The sequence below is a fragment of the Megalobrama amblycephala genome, linkage group LG16 (genome assembly GCF_018812025.1).
Source record: "Megalobrama amblycephala isolate DHTTF-2021 linkage group LG16, ASM1881202v1, whole genome shotgun sequence".
Lineage (NCBI taxonomy): Eukaryota > Metazoa > Chordata > Actinopteri > Cypriniformes > Xenocyprididae > Megalobrama > Megalobrama amblycephala.
Window position 1 is genome coordinate 29,684,890 of NC_063059.1, and position 22,769 is coordinate 29,707,658.

The window sequence follows — 22,769 nt, forward strand, 5'->3', positions numbered from 1 at the left end:
CAAATACCAACAGATAAAAAATCTAAACCTGACTGCTTCTGCTAGAAATCCAATAATGGGCTGTGGTTGGATCTTCCATCAGGACAATGATCCAAAACAAACATCAAATCCAACACAAAAAATGTGTCACTGAGCACAAAATGAAGCTTCTGCCATGACCATCTCAGTCCCCTGACCTGAAACCTAAAGAAAATGAGTGAAGTGAACTGAAGAGAAGAAATACCAACATGGAGCTGGAATCTGAAGGATCTGGAGAGATTCTGCATGAAGGAATGGTCTCTGATCTCTTGTCAGGTGTTCTCCAAACTCATCAGGAATTATAGAAGATGAATCAGAACTGTTATCTTAGCAAAAGGAGGTTGCAAAAAGTTTTGAATAAAAGGGTGCCAATAATTGTGGCCAACGTGTTTTTGAGAAAAACATTTATTTCATAATGTGAGTTTCCCCCCACTTTCAATTCTTTTCCTTCAATGAAAGGTTATAATTTTGTGAATTTTTTGAATGAAAGATCAAAAGGATAAACAATGCAGATTTATTTTCACAGCTGCTTTTGCTCATAATTACTAAGGGTGCCAATAATTGTGGAGGGCACTGTATATTATATATAAAATAAATGCATTTTCTTTTGTCAGTGATCAGTGGTCTGATTCAGGAATTTCCAACGGGGGCTCATGATGACTTAAAATGATTAAAAAAAAAAGAATAAATAACATTTGAAATAACCTAAAACGCCCACTCAAGAACTGTGAACCATGGTTCCCACATTTAGCTTAAAATTCACACTATAGGACACGGGCTCAAGATTTTAACTGAAAATTAAAGTATTGAAATAGAAGATAGAAAGTACAGAAATTAAACAGAGTGATGTAAATAAAGCACACACACACATATATATATATATATATATATATATATATATATATATATATATATATATATATATATATATATATATCATACAGTGAGGATGAATTGTTATGTATAATTGTTATTATAAGTTTTTGAAAGAACTGCATATTTTGAAATATTATTACAATTTAAAATAACATTTTCTGTTTGAATATATTTTAAAATGTAAATGTGATGGTAAAGCTGAATTTTCAGCATCATTACTCCAGTCTTCAGTGTCACATGATCCTTCAGAAATCATTCTAAAGGTGATGATACACAGGGCAGCTTTTCGAGCAATGTTGCCAAAAGATGTTGCTCAGGCGCTTTCCCATTGAGAATGGGCAACAAATTTCTCTGTTGCCCATTCTCAATGGGAAAGTGCTCACAATGACATTGCTTGGCAAAATTGCCTGGCAACATTGCTCAAAAATTTTCCCCGTGTATCATCACCTTAATATGCTGATTTGCTGCTCAACATTTATTACAATAAACATTTTAAATTATTATTAATGTTAAAAAAAAAAAAAAATAGATAAAAAAACAGCATTTATTTGAAAAATAAATATTTTGTAACATTATAAATGTCTTTACAGTCCTCTTTTTAATAGATCCTTGTTGAATAAAATAACGAATTTCTTTTGAAACTTTTGAACGGTAGTGTATTTTCTTTTTTCTTATCATGAAATCACTGATGATATCTCTGCAAATATGTATAAAGTTTATTGTTTGCATGCGCAGTATCTGTTCTCCGCCGTTAGATGTCGCCATCTCTCCTGCATCAGCTCTCATCTGATTCTGACACACGGCGCAACTTTTTCCGGTTGGACTCTGGAGACGTGGCTCTGTTTCTTCAATATTACGAGTCAAGCTATATGCTACTGTTGAAACAGAGCGTTAGGCACCCCTCTGACATTTTCTGTTTTTGATACATCTGGACAGACGGTGTCCGTGACTGAGTCCACTGACGGATCCTCGTGTGAAAGGGAACAGAAATGGTATGACTGTTTGTTTTGTGTATTTAGCAGGATGGGGCTAGCAGCTAACGATGTAGCTCATCGCTCATACAGTTTGAAACTCTTTTCATTTTTTAGTGTCAATTACCAAAAAGTGTCTATTCCGTCTGATTTTGTTTTAAAAACATCATGTAAAGAAGGAAACATTGTTGCTAGGTTATGATATCTGATACAGCTAGCCTGCTAAAGGTTAGCCAGCTAATTAGATTGTCATCAAGATTAATTACAGTTCAAGTAATTAACGAAAGTAAATAGCTGTCATTATCAGCTATATGACAAAATATTGGTATAATAAATTGCTATTTTTTGTATTCTTTTATCATTTATATAATGAATAATGCATAATATCTATGTAGATAACAGGTTGTAGCTAACGGACTTTGACAATTCAGATATTAACTTAATAGAAATAAGCTGGGGATCATGAAACATAAAAAACATAAAAGTATACATGAAATGCATACAAATAGATTGATATATGGCAGAACTTTATTATCTCTATTAATAGTAGGGAAAAGTTTTTTAGTCACGTTTACTGTATCATGTCATCCATTGCAGATTATTTTACTTTTTCGTATCTGAATTTATATGTAGAATCGTTTATTATTTTTATATGCCTTTTAGTTTTTTGTTTAATAATTTTATTTAGCTTTATTTCTAGTTTTAGTGATTTTAATTCTTTGGCTTAAACGTGTTTTATTTCAGTTAGTTGCAATATTTCTACAACTTTTTTTAAGCTTAAAGGGATAGTTCACCCAAAAATGAAAATTATCCAATGATTTACTCACCGTCAAGCCACCCTAGGTGTAATGACTACCTTTGAGACGAACACAATCAGAGTGAATGGGGCTTGAGATTTTGAACCCCCAAAAAGTGCATCCATCCATCATAAAATCATATGGCTCCAGGTGGTTAATAAAGGCCTTCTGAAGCGAAGCAATGGGTTTTTGTAAGAAAATATCCATATTTATAACTTATAGATATATGAACTATAATAACTGGTTTCCGGCAGACGGCCGTACATAAGACGAGTTACGGCGGAAGAGTGACCTCTGACCCGACCCATGATGTTTTGACGAATGCAGAAGTGCAGAGGAGAGAGCAAAACAAAACAAAAAACCTGTCATGAATAAGAAGTCTAAAACAAGAAATTTTAAAGAGAAATGTTGGAGGTTTTTGATGTAAGAGAAGAGGGGCTTGAGTTTGTTGCTCAGCCCTATTAAACTGCGAGAGACGTCTCCTCTCACCTAAGCTTACGCTACTCCTACGTCCTGCGTCATGCTTTGGATCAGAGGTCACTCTTCCGCCGGAACTAGTCCTATGTAAGGCGGCTGCCAGAAGCCAGTTATTATAGTTATTATTTTAAATATAGATATTTTATTTTACAAAACCCATTGCTTCGCCTCAGAAGGCCTTCATCAGCCCCCTGGAGCCGTATGGAGTACTTTTATGATGGATGGATGCACTTTTTGGGGGTTCAAAATATCACACCCCCTTCACTACCATTATAAAGCTTGGAAGAGCTGTTTTTTTTTAAACTCCAATTGTGTTTGTCTGAAAGAAGATAGTCATATACACCTATAATTGCTTGAGGATGAGTAAATCATGGGATAATTGTCATTTTTGGGTGAACTATCCCTTTAAGTTGTTCATCCAATATTAATATTTTATATCAGCTACTTTCAATTAACAATAAAAACATTTTTAATAGAATTAGTTACACACACTAATTAAGTTACTTTACAATTGAGGGCATGCCATTTATCACTAGGCCCAATACTGACGAATAATCAATTAAGTAGAAAAAATTGGTTTAATAAATACTGGTCTGTAGTCTATTCCAATCCACACATTGAGCTTAAAGGGACAGTTCACCCAAAAAGCAAAATTTTGTCATGACTTTCTCACCCTCAAATTGTTCCAAACCTGTACTTTCTTTCTTATGCTGAACACAAAAGAAGATATTTTAAAGAATGACAGTAAACCAGACAGTTTACGGCACCCATTGAGTATATAAAATAGTATGGAAGTCAATGGCTACCATCAACTGTCTGGTTGCCATCATTCTTCAAAATATCTTCTTTTGTGTTCAACAGAAGAAAGAAATTCATACAGGTTTGGAACATCTTGAGGGTGAGTAAATGATGACAGAATTTTCATTTTTGGGTGAACTATCTGTTTAACTTACCAGTCAAAACTTGGATCACTTCATCTTAAATGTTTTGATTCTCCATTTGTATTGGTAATGCAATCACTGGTAATGCAAGTTGATTGTCATTTCTGAAATAGCTGTTGTGTTGCAGACTAATTTCTGAATGCAGTCATCATCATAACAATCAAAAATCCCAATTTTCTTTGTAGTTCTTTGTCTGATTAAGTTTTGAATGTTCATCAAATCTTTGCAGGTGCTCTTGGCAGCGGCGGTTTGCACTAAGGCAGGAAAAGCCATAGTGTCACGACAGTTCGTAGAGATGACGCGAACCCGCGTCGAGGGCCTTCTGGCTGCCTTTCCCAAGCTGATGAATACAGGCAAGCAGCACACTTTTGTGGAAACAGACAGTGTGCGCTATGTTTACCAGCCCCTGGAGAAGCTCTACATGGTTCTGATCACTACAAAAAACAGCAACATCCTGGAGGACTTGGAGACACTAAGGCTTTTCTCCCGAGTGGTAAATCTTACTTTTTTATTCTCCAAATTATTGCACTTCTTGGATGTATCTTGAATAAGTGATTACTTTCCGTATTTCTTCAGATCCCTGAATATTGCAGAGTATTGGAGGAAAGCGAGATCTCGGAGCACTGTTTTGATCTCATATTTGCATTTGATGAGATCGTAGCTCTGGGATACCGGGAGAACGTTAACCTGGCCCAGATTCGCACTTTTACTGAGATGGACTCGCACGAAGAGAAAGTCTTCAGGGCTGTCAGAGAGGTCCGATATTTGATGAAACATCCAGGGCAAAATTACTCTCCACTTTAAGTTTAAATCAAACACACTCTAATTTTCTGGGTTTCTCTCAATTCTTCACTTTAACAGACCCAAGAAAGAGAAGCAAAGGCTGAGATGAAACGCAAGGCCAAAGAGCTGCAGCGAGCAAGACAAGATGCTGAACGTTCCGGAAAGAAATCGCCAGGCTTCGGCGGTTTTGGAAATTCAGGAATGAGCAGCGTCACATCAGCCAACATCATCATGGATACAATAGAGCCAGAGAAGCCCAAAGTGTCTTCTGCTCCTGTCAGGTATGAGCTTTAACTGTGGGCCATGATGCTTCGAAATATATAAGTGTACAGAAGTTAATCTTCCCTGTTCTTCCTGTAGGCCGAGTGGTTCGAGTAAAGCACTGAAGCTGGGTGTCAAGGGGAAAGAGGTGGATAACTTTGTGGACAAACTAAAATCAGAAGGAGAAAATATTGTCACATCCAGTGCAGGAAGGAAGGCATCAGAGGCATCCAAAGTCCTTCAGCCTCCAGTGAATATAGAGAGGTAGGCCTATTGCTTGCTGATTTTATTTCAGTATCTGGCACATTCAACTCCACATATTATGTATGTACACTACCATTCAAAAAGATTCTTTTTTTATATATACATTAGGGCTGTTAAATCATGCGTTTAATTTTTTCAGTTTAACACGTTAAAAATATTTAATGCAGTTAATGCAGCATCCTTTTGTCATAATTTGGCTGGCGCCACAAGACGAATGAAAACGCGCTGTCTGTGAATGTCATACCTGTGTGTCACACACATGACTCGTGTGCTCAGAAAGACCCCCGCCAGCATCAAGTTCTTTTACGCTTGAACAAACAATAACACAGAATTATGCCGAGTATCCTCATAAGAGCAGTCTTAAATGAGTTAAATATTGTCTTAAAATACCTTAAAGCAGTGGTCTCAAACTGCCGGCCCGCCCTCCCCCTCCACCCGGCCCGCAACTGATCTCAAAATTAAAACATAATCTGGCCTGCTAAATGATTATTATTATTTAATAATTAATAATTAATCTGTATTTAATTTATAATTTATGCAGTGAAGTGTTTGATAACTTTATTCAATTTCTGTATATTTCCTATCTGTTAGACAGGCAACAGGTAAATATCACATTTTTTATAATGCGTTTTTGTGGAGATTGTTTTAAGTTCACTTAAATAAATTTTTTTAAGCCTAATAAATGTTGAAATTGATAACAGATTACTCTAAATTGTAATGCTGACATGCATTTTCTGTAAAGCTGCTTTAAAACGAAATGTATTGTGAAAAGCACTATACAAATAAATGTGAATTGAAATGAATGTCTATAATTGTTTTAAATGTTTTAAAAAACATCAGTTATCAGTATTAGTATCAGTGAAACTGGCTTTCATTCATAAACAGATGCCATTAAACAAATATTTAAAATATAATGTCTTTAAGTTGTTTGGAGAGTAACTGTGAAATTATTACAATCTAAAAACAATTTTTAATTATGATTAATTACAGAAAAAAAATGTGCAATAAAGTAGTTTTTTTTTTTTAATTGATTGACATCACTAATATAAATATTTATATTTAATTAAATACTTTTATTCAGGATGTGTGCATTCAGTTAATCAATAGTGACTGTAAAGATGTTACAAATAATTTACTTTTTTCTTTTTTTTTTTCATAATCTTCAATTTTGATAATAATAGGGTTGTTCCGATTCCGATACTAGTATCGGAAATACCACCGATACCACAAAAATTTCTGGCATCGGTATCGGCGAGTATTTAAACTCACGTACCGATCCGATACCATTTTCTTAAACAATACCTAGTTGTGCCCGCTATCTTTGCTTAACGCAGCAAATCGGAAATCAATTCTTCTTCGCGGCTCAGAATGCAAACACAGGAAGTTGTGCTGTGTTGCCACAAGCAACCACTGTTTAGAGCAGCGGAGAAGTGAAAACGCGCTAGCAGTATGTCTGCTGTTTGGCAGTATTTCAGACCAGTAAAACGGCGACATGTCTCATATGCAATGCTGCAATTTCGAGTGGCACAAGTATTGGCAACTTTAACACAAATAACTTAATAAAGCATTTGAAGACGCGTCACCCAGCGCAACACGATGGTTACATAAAGGCTAATGCTGCGTTCACACCAGACGCGAATGAAGCGATAAGCGCGAGTGATTTACATGTTAAGTCAATGCAAAGACGCGAATTGACTCCCTGGGGCTCGATTTGCGTGAATGACGCGGTGCGAATTGAGCGATTCGGGCGTTTGACGCGCTTAAGATGGAGAAGGATGAGGCGTGCCAGCTTCATTCAAACAAAGAGAAAAGTTTTCAAAAGACAATAAAGATAACCGACAAAATTGTCGGGTTTATTGTTCTGGATGACCAGCTGCTGTCAGTCGTCGAAAAACGTGAGATTTTTATTTAACAAAATTGTTTCTGGACTTCAAGTTTTAAAGAGATTATTTTCTTATATAGCCTAATTATATTCCTAGATTTATTTGTTGCACTGTTTTTATAGTTATATTGTAAAACTAATATACCTTTTTCAATTTACAGTGTTAGATTTGTGGCTGCATTTGAAGTTCTTTTTCACTTAAAATAAATAAATAATATAACTGACAAATGTATGTCAGATAATAAAAATACTCCAGTTCACTGTATGTTTTTGTTCTTGTTTTATTAAGGGATAAGTCTGAAGCACACCATAAATAATTCTATCAATTCATACAGGGCTAGTAGTATGTATATATATATATATATATATATATATATATATATAATATACAGATACACACCCAGGTATCGGATCGGTACTCGGTATCGGCCGATACCCTGAGCTCAGGTATTGGAATCGGTATCGGGAATGGAAAAGGGGTATCGGAACATCTCTAGATAATAATAAGAAATGTTACTTGAGCAGCAAATCAGCATATTAGAATGATTTCTGAAGGATCATGTGACACTGAAGAGTGGAGTAATGATGCTGAAAATTCAGCTTTACCATCACAGGAATAAATTACATTTTAAAATGTATTAAAATACAAAACTAAAAATTATAATACTATTTCACTATATTACTGTATTGTTTTTAATCTAATAAATGCAGCGGTCCCACAATGTACTTATTGGGTTCATATTGAATTGCAAAACACTTTTGCTGCTTTTGAGGTGGGATATGGGTAAGGTTAGGGGAAGCTTTGGTGGTATGGGTAGGTTTAAGGGTAGGGGTAAGGTGTAAGGGATGGTCAACAGTGTAATTATAAATATAATTACAGATGTAATTACATGCAGGTGTTTTTAAAATATAAGTACAATGTAAAAACATGTATGTACACAATAAGTGCATTGTATCAAATGATTAATTTAAAAGTAAGTACATAGTAGTTAAGGCCACTTAATATAAAGTGGGACCAATGCAGCTTTGGTAAGCATAAGATGCTTCTTTCAAAAACATTAACAAAATCTTATCAACCCCAAACTTTTGAACAGTAGTGTATTTTCATATTGTAATATTATTTTCAGATGATGTCTGTTGTTAATGGCATTTTTTGAACTTGTTTCCCAGTGTACATCTGAGGGTGGAAGAGAAGATCTCTCTGACCTGTGGTCGGGATGGTGGACTACAGAACATGGAGGTTCTGGGTATGATCACTCTGAAAGTCACAGATGAAAAAAATGGCCGCATTTCTATACTCCTCAACAATAATGACAAGAAAGGAGCCCAGCTACAGGTGTGTGAGACACGACACTGCATGTCATGGTCTCAGCATGTATTCTGAAGGGGAAGTTGTTAACAATATGGGATTTTAAAAAGGACACTGTGCTTTCACTCAGTTTTCACTCTATTTAGATCTTAGAGAAAAATATTCTGTCTTGACCATGTGACTCATACTATTTCATTTATCTTTCAGACTCACCCTCATGTTGATAAAAAGCTTTTCAACGCTGAGTCCCTGATTGCTCTGAAAAACCAGGATAAGTCCTTCCCTCTCAACAGTGATTTGGGGGTGCTGAAATGGAGGTTACAGAGCACAGATGAGTCCCTCATTCCTTTAACTAGTGAGTCTTCTCTTTTTTTTTCAAAAACTCAAGGATTTTGTATGGCAGCACTTTCATGAACACATCAATCATGAAATCATGCGTCCTATGTTGTCTTCTCAGTTAACTGTTGGCCGTCAGAAAGTGGAAGTGGCTGTGACGTCAACATTGAGTATGAGCTTCAGGACGAGGGACTCGAACTCAATGATGTTATCATTACTATTCCTGTGCCGTAAGTGCTTATTCAAATCATTATAAACAAGATATTTTCTGTTTCCCTTTTAATATTGTTATATATGTTTTTATATTATGTAAACATTTATTTATGCACCAATGTATCAGCCAATAAAAGCTTTTTTAAGCCATTGGCCAATTGTTTAACAACAGCCAATGATCAGGGCCAATTATATCCTGTCAATCAAAAGTGGGCGGAAAAATGTTTCCGATGAATCTAAATAACAGTTAAATGAACAGTTAAAAAATAGCAACGTTAAAGCAGGCTCTGTTTGACCCTATGAATCATTCGTAGTTCAAGCCAGGGTTGCCAGGTACGTTTTTTTTTTCTTCTTACACCAAACATTGTTTATAGTGCGTCTCCCATCCAATAAAGAGCTTTGTGCTTTGTTACTTACTGATAAGAAACAATGTCTCAGCTTTAAATTTCTGTCAATTTTATCACAAAATTCAAACAATAAATTCCGTTTTGACGGTGCCCTTAAAGGTGATAGAGAGGATTTTTTCGTCGACTGAGAATCCAAAGACTGTTACTGAGTTTTTGAAATGAGCGCATGCGTAAGAACAACCCCCCTCCTTCGAAGGAACGCCTCCCAAAACTCGTAAACACTCGTATTGGAACACGAGTGTTTACCACCGGCATTCGCTGTGTTGTGTTAGTGGATTCATTATGTCGGACTCACCGCAGGTAACTCATAATCTGCAGTTATTACTCCTGTCTCCGGACAAAAACATTGCATGCGGCGCCTGTGGAGTGTGGAAAGTTACTGGAGCGCGCAGCCACGCTCGTCTCTCACAAGGAACGTCATGGCAGTGATTGACAAGCCAGAGGGCCAATCGTTTACGCGATGATCGCGTAAACGATTGGCTGATGTTTTTAAGGCCCTACCTTGTGCACAGATGATGTATATTAATATTATTCCTTTCAGTGCACCTAATAAATAGTCTTTTATCAGTTAGTAAAGACAGTTTCAAGTAATATTGCAAAAATGTATAAAACAAAACATCCTCTTTAGCACCTTTAACCCTCTGGTGTTCTAATTATTTTTTTATTTCAATGAAATGAATGTACTATAATTGAAGTTGAAAATGCTTTTTATTTAATGTTTTGTATTTTTAGGGGATTTTATGGTACTAAATTATACTTATGCAGTAGTTATTATCCATTTATTCACTTTTTAACATTTACCTGAAAATGAAATTTCCAACTTAAACTGTCATAAATCTTGAATGCTATGAAGCACAGACTTACTGTAAGTTTGGTCTCTTTTTAAAGACGCTTGATAGATTATTGCTGAAGTGAGAAAAGTTAAAAAAAAAAAAGTGAACTTAAAAAAAATATATATAGAATTTTGTTTATTGTAATGAAAAATGCACAAAAATACTATTTTAATTTATTTGAAATGTATATTTTCTAAAACACATTTTACTCCAAAGGTGCGAGAAAATCAAAACCGTCATTTTAAACAAGTTGTGTTCCAATTTTGATCTTGATATCACAAAAAATGTAGCTTTCAATAAGATTTTGTTTGTGCTCCGTACCAAAAGTTTCCACTAAAGGTTTAGTATTCCATTCCAATGAAGTAAAAGATTCTGAAAAAACAAAAGGTAAAATTGACCAAAGAGCACCAGAAGGTTAAATGTGATGTGACAGCTTGCTTGTAGCACTTCAGTTAAAGCGGCAGTGTGGACATTTGACTTGTAATAATGTGGAAGAAAAGACTTAGTATGAAAAAACATGCATGAACATCAACAGGTATGTTGAAAAATACAGTACAATTTACCAAAATGTCTCATGTAATCGCTCAATCTGTGTTTCAACCGCAGAAAGATGTTAATAAAACAACTTTTTAATTTGGTTAATTATATCTAAAAATAAATAATAAATGGCAGTTGAATATAATAGATGGGCTGTTTTGATAATTTTAACCTGTAATATTATAGTAATGTGCCAAATGAGGCGGTTCCCTGTATAGTTTACAGTAGTGGGAAAGATTTTTTTCCTTAAATCAAACTGTGGGTAACAGCAGATATCATTCTAAATAATTGGATACCAGTATCGACTGAGAAATTAAGCATCTCTGTCTATCTGTCTGTTTGTCTGTTCATTAAAACTTTAAGTATATTAATAATAATAAAATTTTATAATAATTTTTAATTTAAGTAGCACATGTCAACTTAGTATTTCATTCCATCTACCATAAACAAACTCTGGCTCCTGCGATTATGCAGGTCAGGTGTAGGTTCTCCAGTGGTCGGTGATCTGGATGGGCAGTATAACCATGACAGCAGGAAAAACATCTTGGAATGGTCACTTCCCGTTATCGATGAGAAGAACAAGAGTGGCAGCCTGGAGTTCAGTATAGATGGCAAACCCAACGACTTCTTCCCAATCAATGTTTCTTTTGTCTCCAAGCGTAACTTTTGTGACATTCAGGCAAGTTATGAAATACTGCAACAAAAATTAGTCCTAGTGAGAAAGGAAATGACTATATATCCATATATAGACACACGCATCCACAAATACATAATGACGAAATATCCACTATATTTCCCCAGGTGGCCAAGGTGACATACGTAGAAGGAGGCAGTCCAGTCAAATTCTCCTCAGAGACATCATTTGTTGTGGATAAGTATGAGATCCTGTAAATGTTTCCTGGTGGAAGATTGTTTTAACCTGCCAGCCAGCTTAACGGATCAGAGAGTGTGCTGTACGTTAACAGAGCTCTCAAAAAACGTTCTCTGACATGGGCTGCAGTACTTCTGTGTTTGTCTTAAAGGAAAATAATCTACTTTTATATAAACTGGACTTTCAGCTGCTCACTACTAAGTGCAGTCAGCTACACCTGCCAGAAAAAGAGACAAAGAGCGTAAAATACAGCACTGCACCTGAAGACATCAAGGGAAGATCGTTGTCATCTACAGCAGATGTATTATAAGCCCATATGAACCCTCCTGACCCTTCAAAGAAATAGAATAAAATTGGAAAATTATACGTTTGTTGCAAAGGCTTTTGTAGAATTGCATTCTAATTGATGGCTTTTTTTTTTTTCAAACCACTTGATCTGTATCGGCCCATTAGCAATTTGGATTTATTCCTAATAATCAAGGGTTTCTAATATGGAAACAGACCTAAAATTGTAGTACCAAATGAATTGGTGATGATTAAATCAGCTGTGCTTGTGCAATAAGAACTGACACTGCATTAAATGTGCAGTCCAAATTCACATAATTTTTCATTTTTTCAAAATGACATCTCTGCTGTTAGTAAATATAGTCTACATCATCATAAAGCACACATACTTTCTGCCTTTTAGTATCTTCCCTGTTTTCTGTTATATTTATGTAATCATTAGTTGAAGATTAATCTAAACAGGAAGATTTTTCATTCTGTTTTTTTTGTAAGTAATGTTACACATAATCCGTTTAAATGTTTCTTGCTTTTTATTCATTGCTGCATTTATTTGGCTAAACAGGAAAATATATTCTCCCTGGCTTCCCAGATGTTATTAAGAACAGATTTATTTTTTTGTGTTTCCATAATGTAAAATACATTTATCAGCGCACACTCAAAGATGATTACCGAACGCCAAGGGAAGGGTTACGACATTCCATTTTGCTGTAAGATAGTTATGAATACCTTTAATCAATAATAAAGTCAAATTTAAATTAAAGTGTTTTTTTTTTTTCTTCAAGCTCTTCCTGCCTCAATATGTGTCTTTACCAAGGATTTTGAATACTGTAGCTGCATGGTATATGTATTGGTGTTGCTAAGTCATGTGACTTGTAGTGGTGTGTTTAAGCACCTACAACACCCTAGCAATTGAATAGCAACAAACAATTAAAAACCTCTTAGATGGTTGATTGTTATTGTTTGGCGTAAAATTTGTGAGTATTATTTGTAATGATAAATTGACTGCCCAGCCCTGGTTTGGTGGACTTCAAGAGCCAGTGGACTGGGAGTTTGTTATGGATTTATACAAGCATGTGAGGAATCTCGGAGACAAGGCAATGGCATTCAGAGTTGATAATGCATTAGGTATGGTTGAGTAGAGGAGATTCCTGCCAATTAATCACTTCCTCAGCCAATTACTAAGAGAAATCATCTGCTCTGACATGGCTTTTTGGAATACTTGACTCTAATATTTTTGTATAATGATGCTAAACTGTATATATTACTTCATAGCTATGAAGTTTTAGGTCTCTCAAAGCATGTACAGTAGTTATGGAGCTCCTAAAGTGACATGATGCGTTTTGTCACAAATATTTTGCGTTCCCCAGAGAAGCTTGAGTTTGTTTGCATTCCACCAAGAAAATTTGCGTTTGCTCGCAAAACTTTTAAGTTCTTTGCGAGTGAACGCAAAGTTTCTTGGGGAAATGTGAAACTTTCGCGAGAGAACACAAAAGCATTAAAGGTGGTACAGAGGATGTTTTCGTCGACTGAGTTTTTGAAATGAGCGCATGCAGAACAACAATCCCCCTCCTTCACAGCTCATTTCAAGTGAACGCCTCCCAAAACTCGTGCACGAGTGTTTGTTTACCACTGGCATTCGCTGTGTTATTAAGCCGGGCACACATTTTACGACTAGCTAAAACATTCTGACTGTGCTCAACATACAGCGATAGTTTCCTGCTCCTGAAGCAGATTTATATACTTTCACATGGAATTTGAACACCGACTGTAATCGCAGACTGAACGCAACTGGCTCTGACTGGACGCGTTTGAGCGCGATCAGTCATAAGTATCAATTTACATTCATAATCGGCCTTACAATCGTTAAGCTGCGCACACACTTAGTGGATTCATTATGTCGGACTCACCGCAGGTAACTCATAATCTGCAGTTGTTACTCCTGTCTCCTGACAAAAACATTGCATGCGGCGCATGTAGAGTGTGGAAAGTTCCTAGAGCGTGCAGCCGCGCGTCTCTCACAAGGAACGTCATGGCAGTGATTGACAAGCCAGAGGGCCAATCCGCGCACGTCTCTCACAATGGCAGTGATTGACAAGCCAGAGGGCCAATCGTTCACGCGATGATCGCGTAAACGATTGGCTGATGTTTTTAAGGCCCTACCTCGTGCACAGATGATGTATATTAATAATATTCCTTTCAGTGCACCTAATAAATAGTCTTTTATCACTTAGTGAAGACAGTTTCAAGTAATATTGCAAAAATGTATAAAACGAAACATCCTCTTTACCACCTTTAATTGATAGTTTTCCTTCCATCTCATGTTTTTTATCATCACCATGTTCTTTAAATAATTTCAACTTAATCTTTTTAAATTCCATTTATTTATTTTGGAGGTAATTGAGTATTGAGAGGGATGATAAGCAGTCGAACTAAAAATACTAACAACAAAAAACAATAAAGCTAAATAGAAAACTAATAAAAATGAGAAAAGCCATAAATTAACTGAAAATAAAAAATAAAAAATACTGTAATAGTATACAAATAGTACTGGTTGTGACACTTTCCCTTGTAGCATTTAAACCAATAATATTGTTTCATTTTGAATTTATTTAGACAAAATAGTAGAGAATTTTTATATTGGCTATTTATCGGTTGTTGGTCAAAACTTTACAAGAGCATAATTTTAATATAGGTGAAAACAACAGGTAAACTGTTCTTTATCGCTTTTATAATCGTGTCTTTAAACGCATACAATCTTTCCTTGTTGACTACCATAAATTTGTGTGTCTGCATATTTTTACTAAATGTCAAAGTCATAGTCACTGACCACAGCTGAAGTATGTGACCCATATCTACAGGGGATGATCTGTATGTGAAACACGGACTTATCTGATAGAATCTGCCTCTATGTTTGATGTTGACTCTAATCCACGAGGAAAGTTTTAGGGCGGGCCTGAGAAAGTAGATTTAACATCTGATTTGTGGATTTGATGAAGGGACCGAAGGGTGTAGTCTGCAAGAATAGGGACCGTATCGGTGCTGACCTAATTTCCTATCTGATCGCTCGCAATGGAGAAATAATGAGGTGAAGTCTGGGGGGAGCGATGCGTGGACAGTGATTGTGGGAGTAAAGGTTGTTCGTACACGTCTGATGCAAACAGACAGTAGTTCTCACACTGTCAGTCAAATCAGTAGGTGACCATATGGTTCCCTTGAGAGGAGAAGAGGGGGTGTATCCCTGTTTGGGGTTGAGAAAAAAAGAGGAGGGGTGTTAATGACCACTATCCTGGTCATAAAAGAGGGCGGGTCTTTCTTTCGGATGAATGAACAAACAGATAAGTACTGAGCCAGGCTTTGTTAAAGGGTCACATGAAAGAGTGAGAGGGGGCAGAGGGACTAGCATGGGCTAAGAATTTATATGGTCACATGGGATTTTGGTATCAGTCTGAGATTCATTAAAAAACTTTATTTTAATTATTTACAAAGGATTACGTTTTTGGAGTTAATGATTTATGAGTTTGCTGGGGGTCGGTGATTTCTTATAGCTCTGTGTCTCAGTCTGAAATAGGCCATTCTTACAGGTTGGCTAATGAGGAACACGACATGTGCTGAACGTTCAGGATCCCAACAGACAGCAGTAAAGAGTCCACCATCCAGGATTTGAATATGTTGCTCAAGAAGGTCCGATTTCAGGTTAGTTCCATTCTTTTTCTGAAACCTGTCCACAAACTCTAACAGTGATGTCAATAACTGGACACATGTGCTGTTGGGTTTATGTATGATATGTTGCGTGAATCTGAATGCATGGTTTCTAGATCCAGTTAAAGTATGGTTTCCTCAATTTCTAGCATCTTTACACATTTATATATCTGGAGTTTCAGACAGGATAATGGAGTGATGTGATTTGCCAGTTCTGATAATGAAAAAAATAAATTATACATATATATAGATAGATAGATAGATAGATAGATAGATAGATATAATTATATTTATGTATTATATATAATTAATATTTTTTTTATATTTCTACATATTATGTGATGTGATTTGCCCGTTCTGATAATGAAAAAAACAATGAATATATATGATAGATAGATAGATAGAATTATATTTATGTATTATATATAATTAACTTTTTTTTTTAATATTTTACATATTACATAAAACACACTACATACACATATATGTGTGTGTGCATTTTATGTAATAATATATACATATATACAAATTTATAAAAATATAACTATCATTATAATGAACAGCATAATTTGTATTACACTAATGAAGTTAGTATAAGTGTCTTCTGTGTGCTAAACATACCTTGAAAGCCAGAAGCAGGTTTACAGGTTTTAGGGCCTTAAGGTGCTGACAAAATAATCCCATTCTTACAGAGGCCATTTTAAGAATGTTTTCCCGCAGTAAAAGTGAGAGCGAGAGTTCAATTCTTCCACACCTGTCATAGACCCTCCAGCTGCCCTGCTTTCCCCCCACTGTGGTGACAAGCCTTTGAGCTGGACCTTTAACATGTGAGACACACAGGAGGAAATTAGATCCATTCTGAGTAAGCATGAGGAATTTCCTTTGGAAGAAACAGAACAAACAGCAGTCTTACTGTCCTAGGAGTTGGGAGATTCTGTTACAGGTTTATTTGACACTTATATGTTATGTTAGGAAAGGGGGAAGAGTAAAGTTGGCCGGATCAAAGCTTTATTTTAAAGTTTAGTATAGGCTAATTATGTTGATTTCTGGGTTATTTGCGTTAAGATTACCATATGGATTACCTGGTCCATCTATTTGGTGTTGTTATTTTTAAAGAAGTGTTGAACAGTCACTAGAGGGCACTATTGTCACATCATTCAGAATGGTAGGCAATACAGTTTTTGACTGAAAATGTGTATTTTGGATTGTTCAGTCAACCAGGGAAGCGTGTCTCACTAATTAAAAACAACGTACAGTCTCAAAGGGAAATTGCCCAAACTGAGTCACACAGATGTTGTTTATTATTGAACTCCATACACAATGAAATCGCTCAAAGCGATTTCAGATTATTTATTTCTACATTACAGTCAATCTCTAGCGAGTTTTCTTGTTCGTATCAAAAATAAGCAGCTTAACCTGCTGATTTATCAATTGTGAAGATCTTTTTAGCTCAGTATTTTCTTGGTACATCAACAATTTCATTCTGTGACTTCCAGGAGGCTTACTTTTTCAAATTTCTGAACTTCGTGCAACACAAATGTCTTGTAGCCCTCTGAGCAATTAGCTAACCGCCAACTAGCCTAAAAAGATATTTTCAAACTTAAGTTTTTGTGACGTACCTAACATGTCTAAATCTATCGAACTGATAAAATAACAGTAGGCCTGCTCGTATGTTTTTTGTTGTTATTGTTGTTTTGTTTGTTTTTTCCCCCAATGTAGCCTACTATCCATATAAGCAAATAACTTACCATAGCCTTAGCTAATCTTCTCTCAGGCAAAGGCTCTGTGAGCATCTTTTTTAAATCTTAATTCCGAGGCTATTGAAATGTTTTCAAATGCAGTTAAAACAGGCTGTATACTTTAATTTTGGATAATTTAAGCCTTAATTAACCCCCTCCTCATCACAAGTTCACTTTCACAGGCTAATTTCAAATAAGTTTTTCTTCCCTATTTCTTAATATGGTGCTGTTGTTTACTGTTGTTTAGCCTTTAGGTATAGCCAAGAAACCAATTTATGCCACATAACAGGAAAAAAAAAAAATCTTTGTAAATCATAATTATGATTTTGAATCATATTGAAACAACCCTGCATTTTTAGAGTGTAGGCTTACTAAGTCATAAATACATCATGCCTTTCTTTTTATGTCATAATTGTGTTTTTATGTCATAATTTCAATTTTTATCCCATAATTATTTGAAAAGCGTACAAAATTATGAAAGCATAAAGAGAAATTGAAATGAGTCATTTTGTAGAACTCTTCAGAAGTTCAAAGTAAATTCAGATGACACCACAAAACCCATTAAATAATAAATCTTCATCCAAAGTGACAAATAAACAAGTGAGATGAGTAACAACCATCTTCTAAAGCATTCCTCATAATTCTGAAACATCAAGCTCTTTTTGGCTGGCTTCGAGCCAGCAGACCACTCCAAAACACTTGACGTGCCCCTCCTATTGGAAAGGGGATAAATTATGCTGAGAATCAAAAAAGGAAAAGAGTCAAGCTAACACAAACCGATGAGAAATAGAGTGCACTCAGTTAGAGACATCAGCTGGAAGAGGACTAGTGTGTCATATTGGAGAGAAGCACCTGATCCTACAAGAGCAGCTTTTCTTTGGTGTAGTGCCAGCAAGAGTCAGGACTGACACAGGACTATACAAACAGTGACAAAAGCCAGACTGACCTCAGGTCTCCAGTGCTCTGGCACCTTCCCAAGAAACCCTCAGAAAGAGGAACAGCATTGTGGATGCCAGTGTGTTTTTGTGCACCTTCTGCAGAAAAGTGAGTTTCAGTCTTTCCTGAAATGGACTTACTTTTGCAGCAGGGGTCTCTGCAAGGTTGGTGAACAAGTGAGGAGTTCTTTGACTGAAAGAATGAGTGCCTTGTGTCAGGCTAGGAGTGGTTGACAGAACAGGAAGGCTGAACGAGTGAGAGGGGAAGAGAGAGACCATCACAGTGGGAGACGACTTTTGTCCCGTGCTGAGCAGGAGAATCTGCTTTGTGTCTGTGATGGTTGTTCGAACATGTGCCAGGAAGAACCTCACATACCATCCTCAAGACTCTATCCATCTTCATAATGTCTTGTTCATGAAGGAGCCATGTGTTTGGGTCTTGTGTAATAGGCTGCCAGAAAGTTCTTACAGGTAAGGACTCCTGTATGGCTTGTGAGATACTTCACTTTTTATACTATTTTAAAAACTTAACTTGGTGAATGATAGCTTTATAATAACTGCACAAGTGCAACTATTTTGATTGTTTTCAAATGTTTTGAACTTCAAAACGTGTCTGTTGTTGGATATTAAGAACTTGTGTCCATGTCACGCAATCTATTTTTTCAAGATATTAAAAATGTTGAATCTCATGAAACCTGTCAATAACATGCCAAGTCCAATTTCTCCACAGTCAAAAGGAAAAAAATATATATATATTTTTTTATTAATTATTAAAAAGTAGCCAAACTTTTGGGGGGTTTAGGGCTTTTTTCCATTTTGACATTTTTTTTTTTTTTTTTGTAGCAGTTTTGCAAATTCCCCTCAAATTCTTATTTCCATTTTCCCTTCAAATTCCCCATAAATTCCCATCAAATTCAAATTTTTACTGTTTTGGTTTTGTTGTTGCATCCACAATTGTGTGGATGTTATGCAAATTCCCTTCAAATTTGTATTATGCATCCGGATATTTTACTCTAACTTTTTTTTTTTTTTGTCATTTTCATTATTATAGGGGAGATTTTAATTAGATTCTTATTACTGTCACACATTTTCTTACTGTATTGCAATAAGAGATACTGTAATACAATGTTTTTATTTAATTATAAAGTACTAAAGACATTAAACTAAAAACAGTATAAAGAATAATTATCATGAAAATAATGTCATAATGCAAACAAAATCTTAAAATAGGCTTCATTTTATGTATATAATATATAATTACTAATTTTGTGTCTTGATGTTGAGGTGAAATGACCTGGAAATATTCTTGGCAGGATTTGTGAGATTCTGATCCAAAAATCTGGTCCATTCAAATCAGCTGTGATCCAAACATAGGTTGTTATTTTTAGAAACCATTGCTTTTTAAAGAAATATTGAGTCCATGTGTTTTGCATAGTAGATATGGCATGAGGTTGTGACAGTTTTTCACTGCCAAATGCGGGCAACAGAAATGTGCTTTGTCCTTGTTTTTATCAGAGCTGAAGACACAACGTAACCAGCATTGTGAGAATCTGATGTGAAAAAAACAGAAATAGTGAGAAAACAAGGAGGAGACAAGATCTGTGCCTCACCTTTCATTTACTGAGGCAGTTAGAAAGAGACCAGAGGCACCACACTTGGAAGTGCCACGTTAGTAGTTCTCTCTCCTCCTGATCTCCCACCCAAAACAGAGCAGTCCATTGAGCCAGTACAGAGAAACAGGCAGAGGGGGAGTGTGGAACCTTTCCATGATCACTTTGGAGGGTCAGTGGTGAGTGAAAAATGCTCCACTGGTTTTGGTTTTGATAATCAAGCCTCTGTTGTCCAGGTCATTTCTGTTTCCAAAGAAATGAGAATGGGCTGAAATCACACAGTCCCTGCCAATGACCGCGTGTTCTATTGGAATCTTTCTGAACGCAGTGATTGCTGGAATTGATTTGCTTGGAAGTGGAATACAGAAACGTTCGTTAGTCATGTTTGCTAAGGCAAGCATAACGATTGATGTTGCTCATTACTACGGTTAGGGGTTTGCTTCTAACTAAATATTTAACTGAAGCACGTAAGGGACCATTCACACAGAAACTTCTTTTATCTTAAAGGTGCAATGTGTAAAATTTGGGAGGATCTATTGACAGAAATGCAATATAATATCCATAACTATGTTTTCAGTGGTACATAAAGATCTTACATAATGAACTGTTATGTTTTTATTACCTTAGAATGAGCTGTTTCTATCTACCCACACCGTGGGTCCCCCCTCCATGTCAAGTCGCCATTATGCGCCGGCGTGTTTCTACAGCAGCCCTAAACGGACAAACACTACAGGTCGCGTTTCGTCACTATGTTATTGTTCTTCTAAATCATTCGTTTTTTTAGAGGCAGCTTGCATCGTAACTACGTTGAATACGCACTAGTAGTAGTAGTAGTCGTATGGCTTATTAGAATCGTATGGCTTACCGTTCTTTGTTAGAAGTAAGAAGAAACCTCATTGATTCACAAAGGCTACTTTCTGCTCTCTCAGACGACGACATGTCGGCCAGACGGCCACTGTAGCTTTGCCGAAAGTGAGGGGTGCGAGGGGTGTGCACCATTAGTTGTAGTTTGCAACCTCACCACTAGATGCCGCTAAAATTTACACACTGCACCTTTAAGCAATGTGTTTTAAGAATGCTGTGTCATATACTGCAAAAGACACAAGACAAGAGCACAACAGTTAAACGTCCTTCTAGCCAGGGCCTAAAACTAACTTTTGCCACACCTGCCAATGGCTGGTGACTTAAGAAAATTTACCGGTCATAAATATTTTTCCCGGCCATGAAACTGTTTTTGCAAAAACAGGCAGTAATGACACCAAAATAGATACCAGTGAAATTTCAAACTCTCTATTCTAATTTTGATACTAGCTAAAACTACTAGCCTAACTAATATAAATTTAAAACATTATTAAAGACAAATAAACAGTCAGTAATAGCACAAAAACAGAACAAAGGTACAAATGAAATAAACTGGACTTTTCAGGTAGGTCTAACAGTAGTTTTTAGGTATAGAAATTTAAAATAGTAATCAAATGTAAAATAACACTGCATAGCATTACTGTATAAATGAAACAGATTAATCCTTATTAAAGTTTAAAAAAAAAGTTATTTAGACAAGAGCAGTGAGAGATTTTTCTGTTTGTTTTGTTGTTTGATTAACATTAACGACAAAAACAATAGGAGGATTATTAAGATGCTGTCACTTTAAGACTTGCATGGATCCAATATACTTATACTGTACACATGCGTTTTTTTTAAACTATTTACATTCACTTAAAGCGGAACTCTTGTCTGGCTATCACCAGACCAAGCTCAATTTAAAATTGAACATTGGTCTGGGGAGTTTGCTATGTATTTCCTACTGCACAAGAGGGGTGATCAACGAGCATTATTCACGCAATTGGATAGTCCTTCAACCAATCAGATCAACGATCCGGGTGACGTACTTTTGCAGAGTGACGTGAAAACTCCAGACAGGCTTAGTTTGTATTGGTTTGTAGCATTGATCAGCGGTTTGCAGAAGCAGCAATGGCATCGAGCGATTTTTGCAGGTTGTGCAAAAAAACATGAAAGTGAGTGGTATTTACACCCAGTCGAGCGATTTGTTTGCTAAACTAAAAAAGTAATTTAGCATCGTTGAGAGGTTAAAAGGAATTGGATTGACGGTCGTGCGAGAGACGTCATCGTGGGACGTCATCATACCCGCCCAGAGCCATAGAAAGAGCTCTGTACCCGCCAATAGCAAGCAAGGTGGATAAGCCAGTCTGTGATTGGTTCCCGCAAAAGTGTAACAGATGCAGCAGAAATGAATGTACAGGTTTCCAGACTGAGTTGCCGGGCGAATTCAAATTGCTGGCAGATCAGGCTGGGTTTACCCAGTCTAGCGGAACTCAGTAAGATTTGCGAAGCTCCCCCTACAGGTTCCTTCAGTGAATCACACTGTCGTAAATACTCCAAGCGCAGCTCTGGACTACAACGTCTACAATTCAATTCAATTCAGTTTTATTTATAAAGCACATTTAAAATCAGCCTGAGCTGGCCAAAGTGCTGTACATAGAGATTAAGCGAAAAGGAGAAAGAAGAACATAAATATAAAAAAACACATACAAATTATCAACAGTTAAAAGCACAAGAAAAGAGATGTTTTTTAAGCATGGATTTAAATTCAGCAAACGTAGAGGCAGTTCTGACTGGTGGTGGCAAGCTATTCCACAGCTTAGGGCCCGCTACTACAAAAGCTCGGTCTCCCCTGTGTTGCAGACGAGATCGTGGTACCAACAAA

General features: G+C 36.2%; 2 protein-coding genes across 3 annotated transcripts in view; both read left to right on the top strand.

Annotated features, from left to right (window-relative positions):
- Nucleotides 1-1,652: 1,652 nt before the first annotated feature.
- arcn1b (archain 1b) lies at nt 1,653-12,821 on the top strand. The gene is made up of 10 exons (XM_048160958.1): nt 1,653-1,886; nt 4,310-4,573; nt 4,657-4,836; nt 4,942-5,144; nt 5,224-5,388; nt 8,441-8,606; nt 8,787-8,934; nt 9,037-9,145; nt 11,380-11,584; nt 11,707-12,821. The coding sequence occupies exons 1-10, from the start codon at nt 1,884-1,886 to the stop codon at nt 11,794-11,796; spliced, it is 1,533 nt and encodes a 510-aa protein (XP_048016915.1). The 5' UTR covers nt 1,653-1,883; the 3' UTR covers nt 11,797-12,821.
- Nucleotides 12,822-15,398: 2,577 nt separating this feature from the next.
- phldb1b (pleckstrin homology-like domain, family B, member 1b) overlaps nt 15,399-22,769 on the top strand; it is a 96,708-nt gene continuing 89,337 nt past the window's right edge. Inside the window, exon 1 of one of the 2 annotated variants that reach the window (XM_048159697.1) lies at nt 15,399-15,754. In XM_048159697.1, coding sequence (XP_048015654.1) covers nt 15,728-15,754 — 27 coding nt within the window. In that variant the 5' untranslated portion in view covers nt 15,399-15,727. Of the gene's footprint in view, nt 15,755-18,332; nt 18,906-22,769 lie in introns of those variants that run through there. The other variant, XM_048159700.1, reaches the window with a different exon arrangement.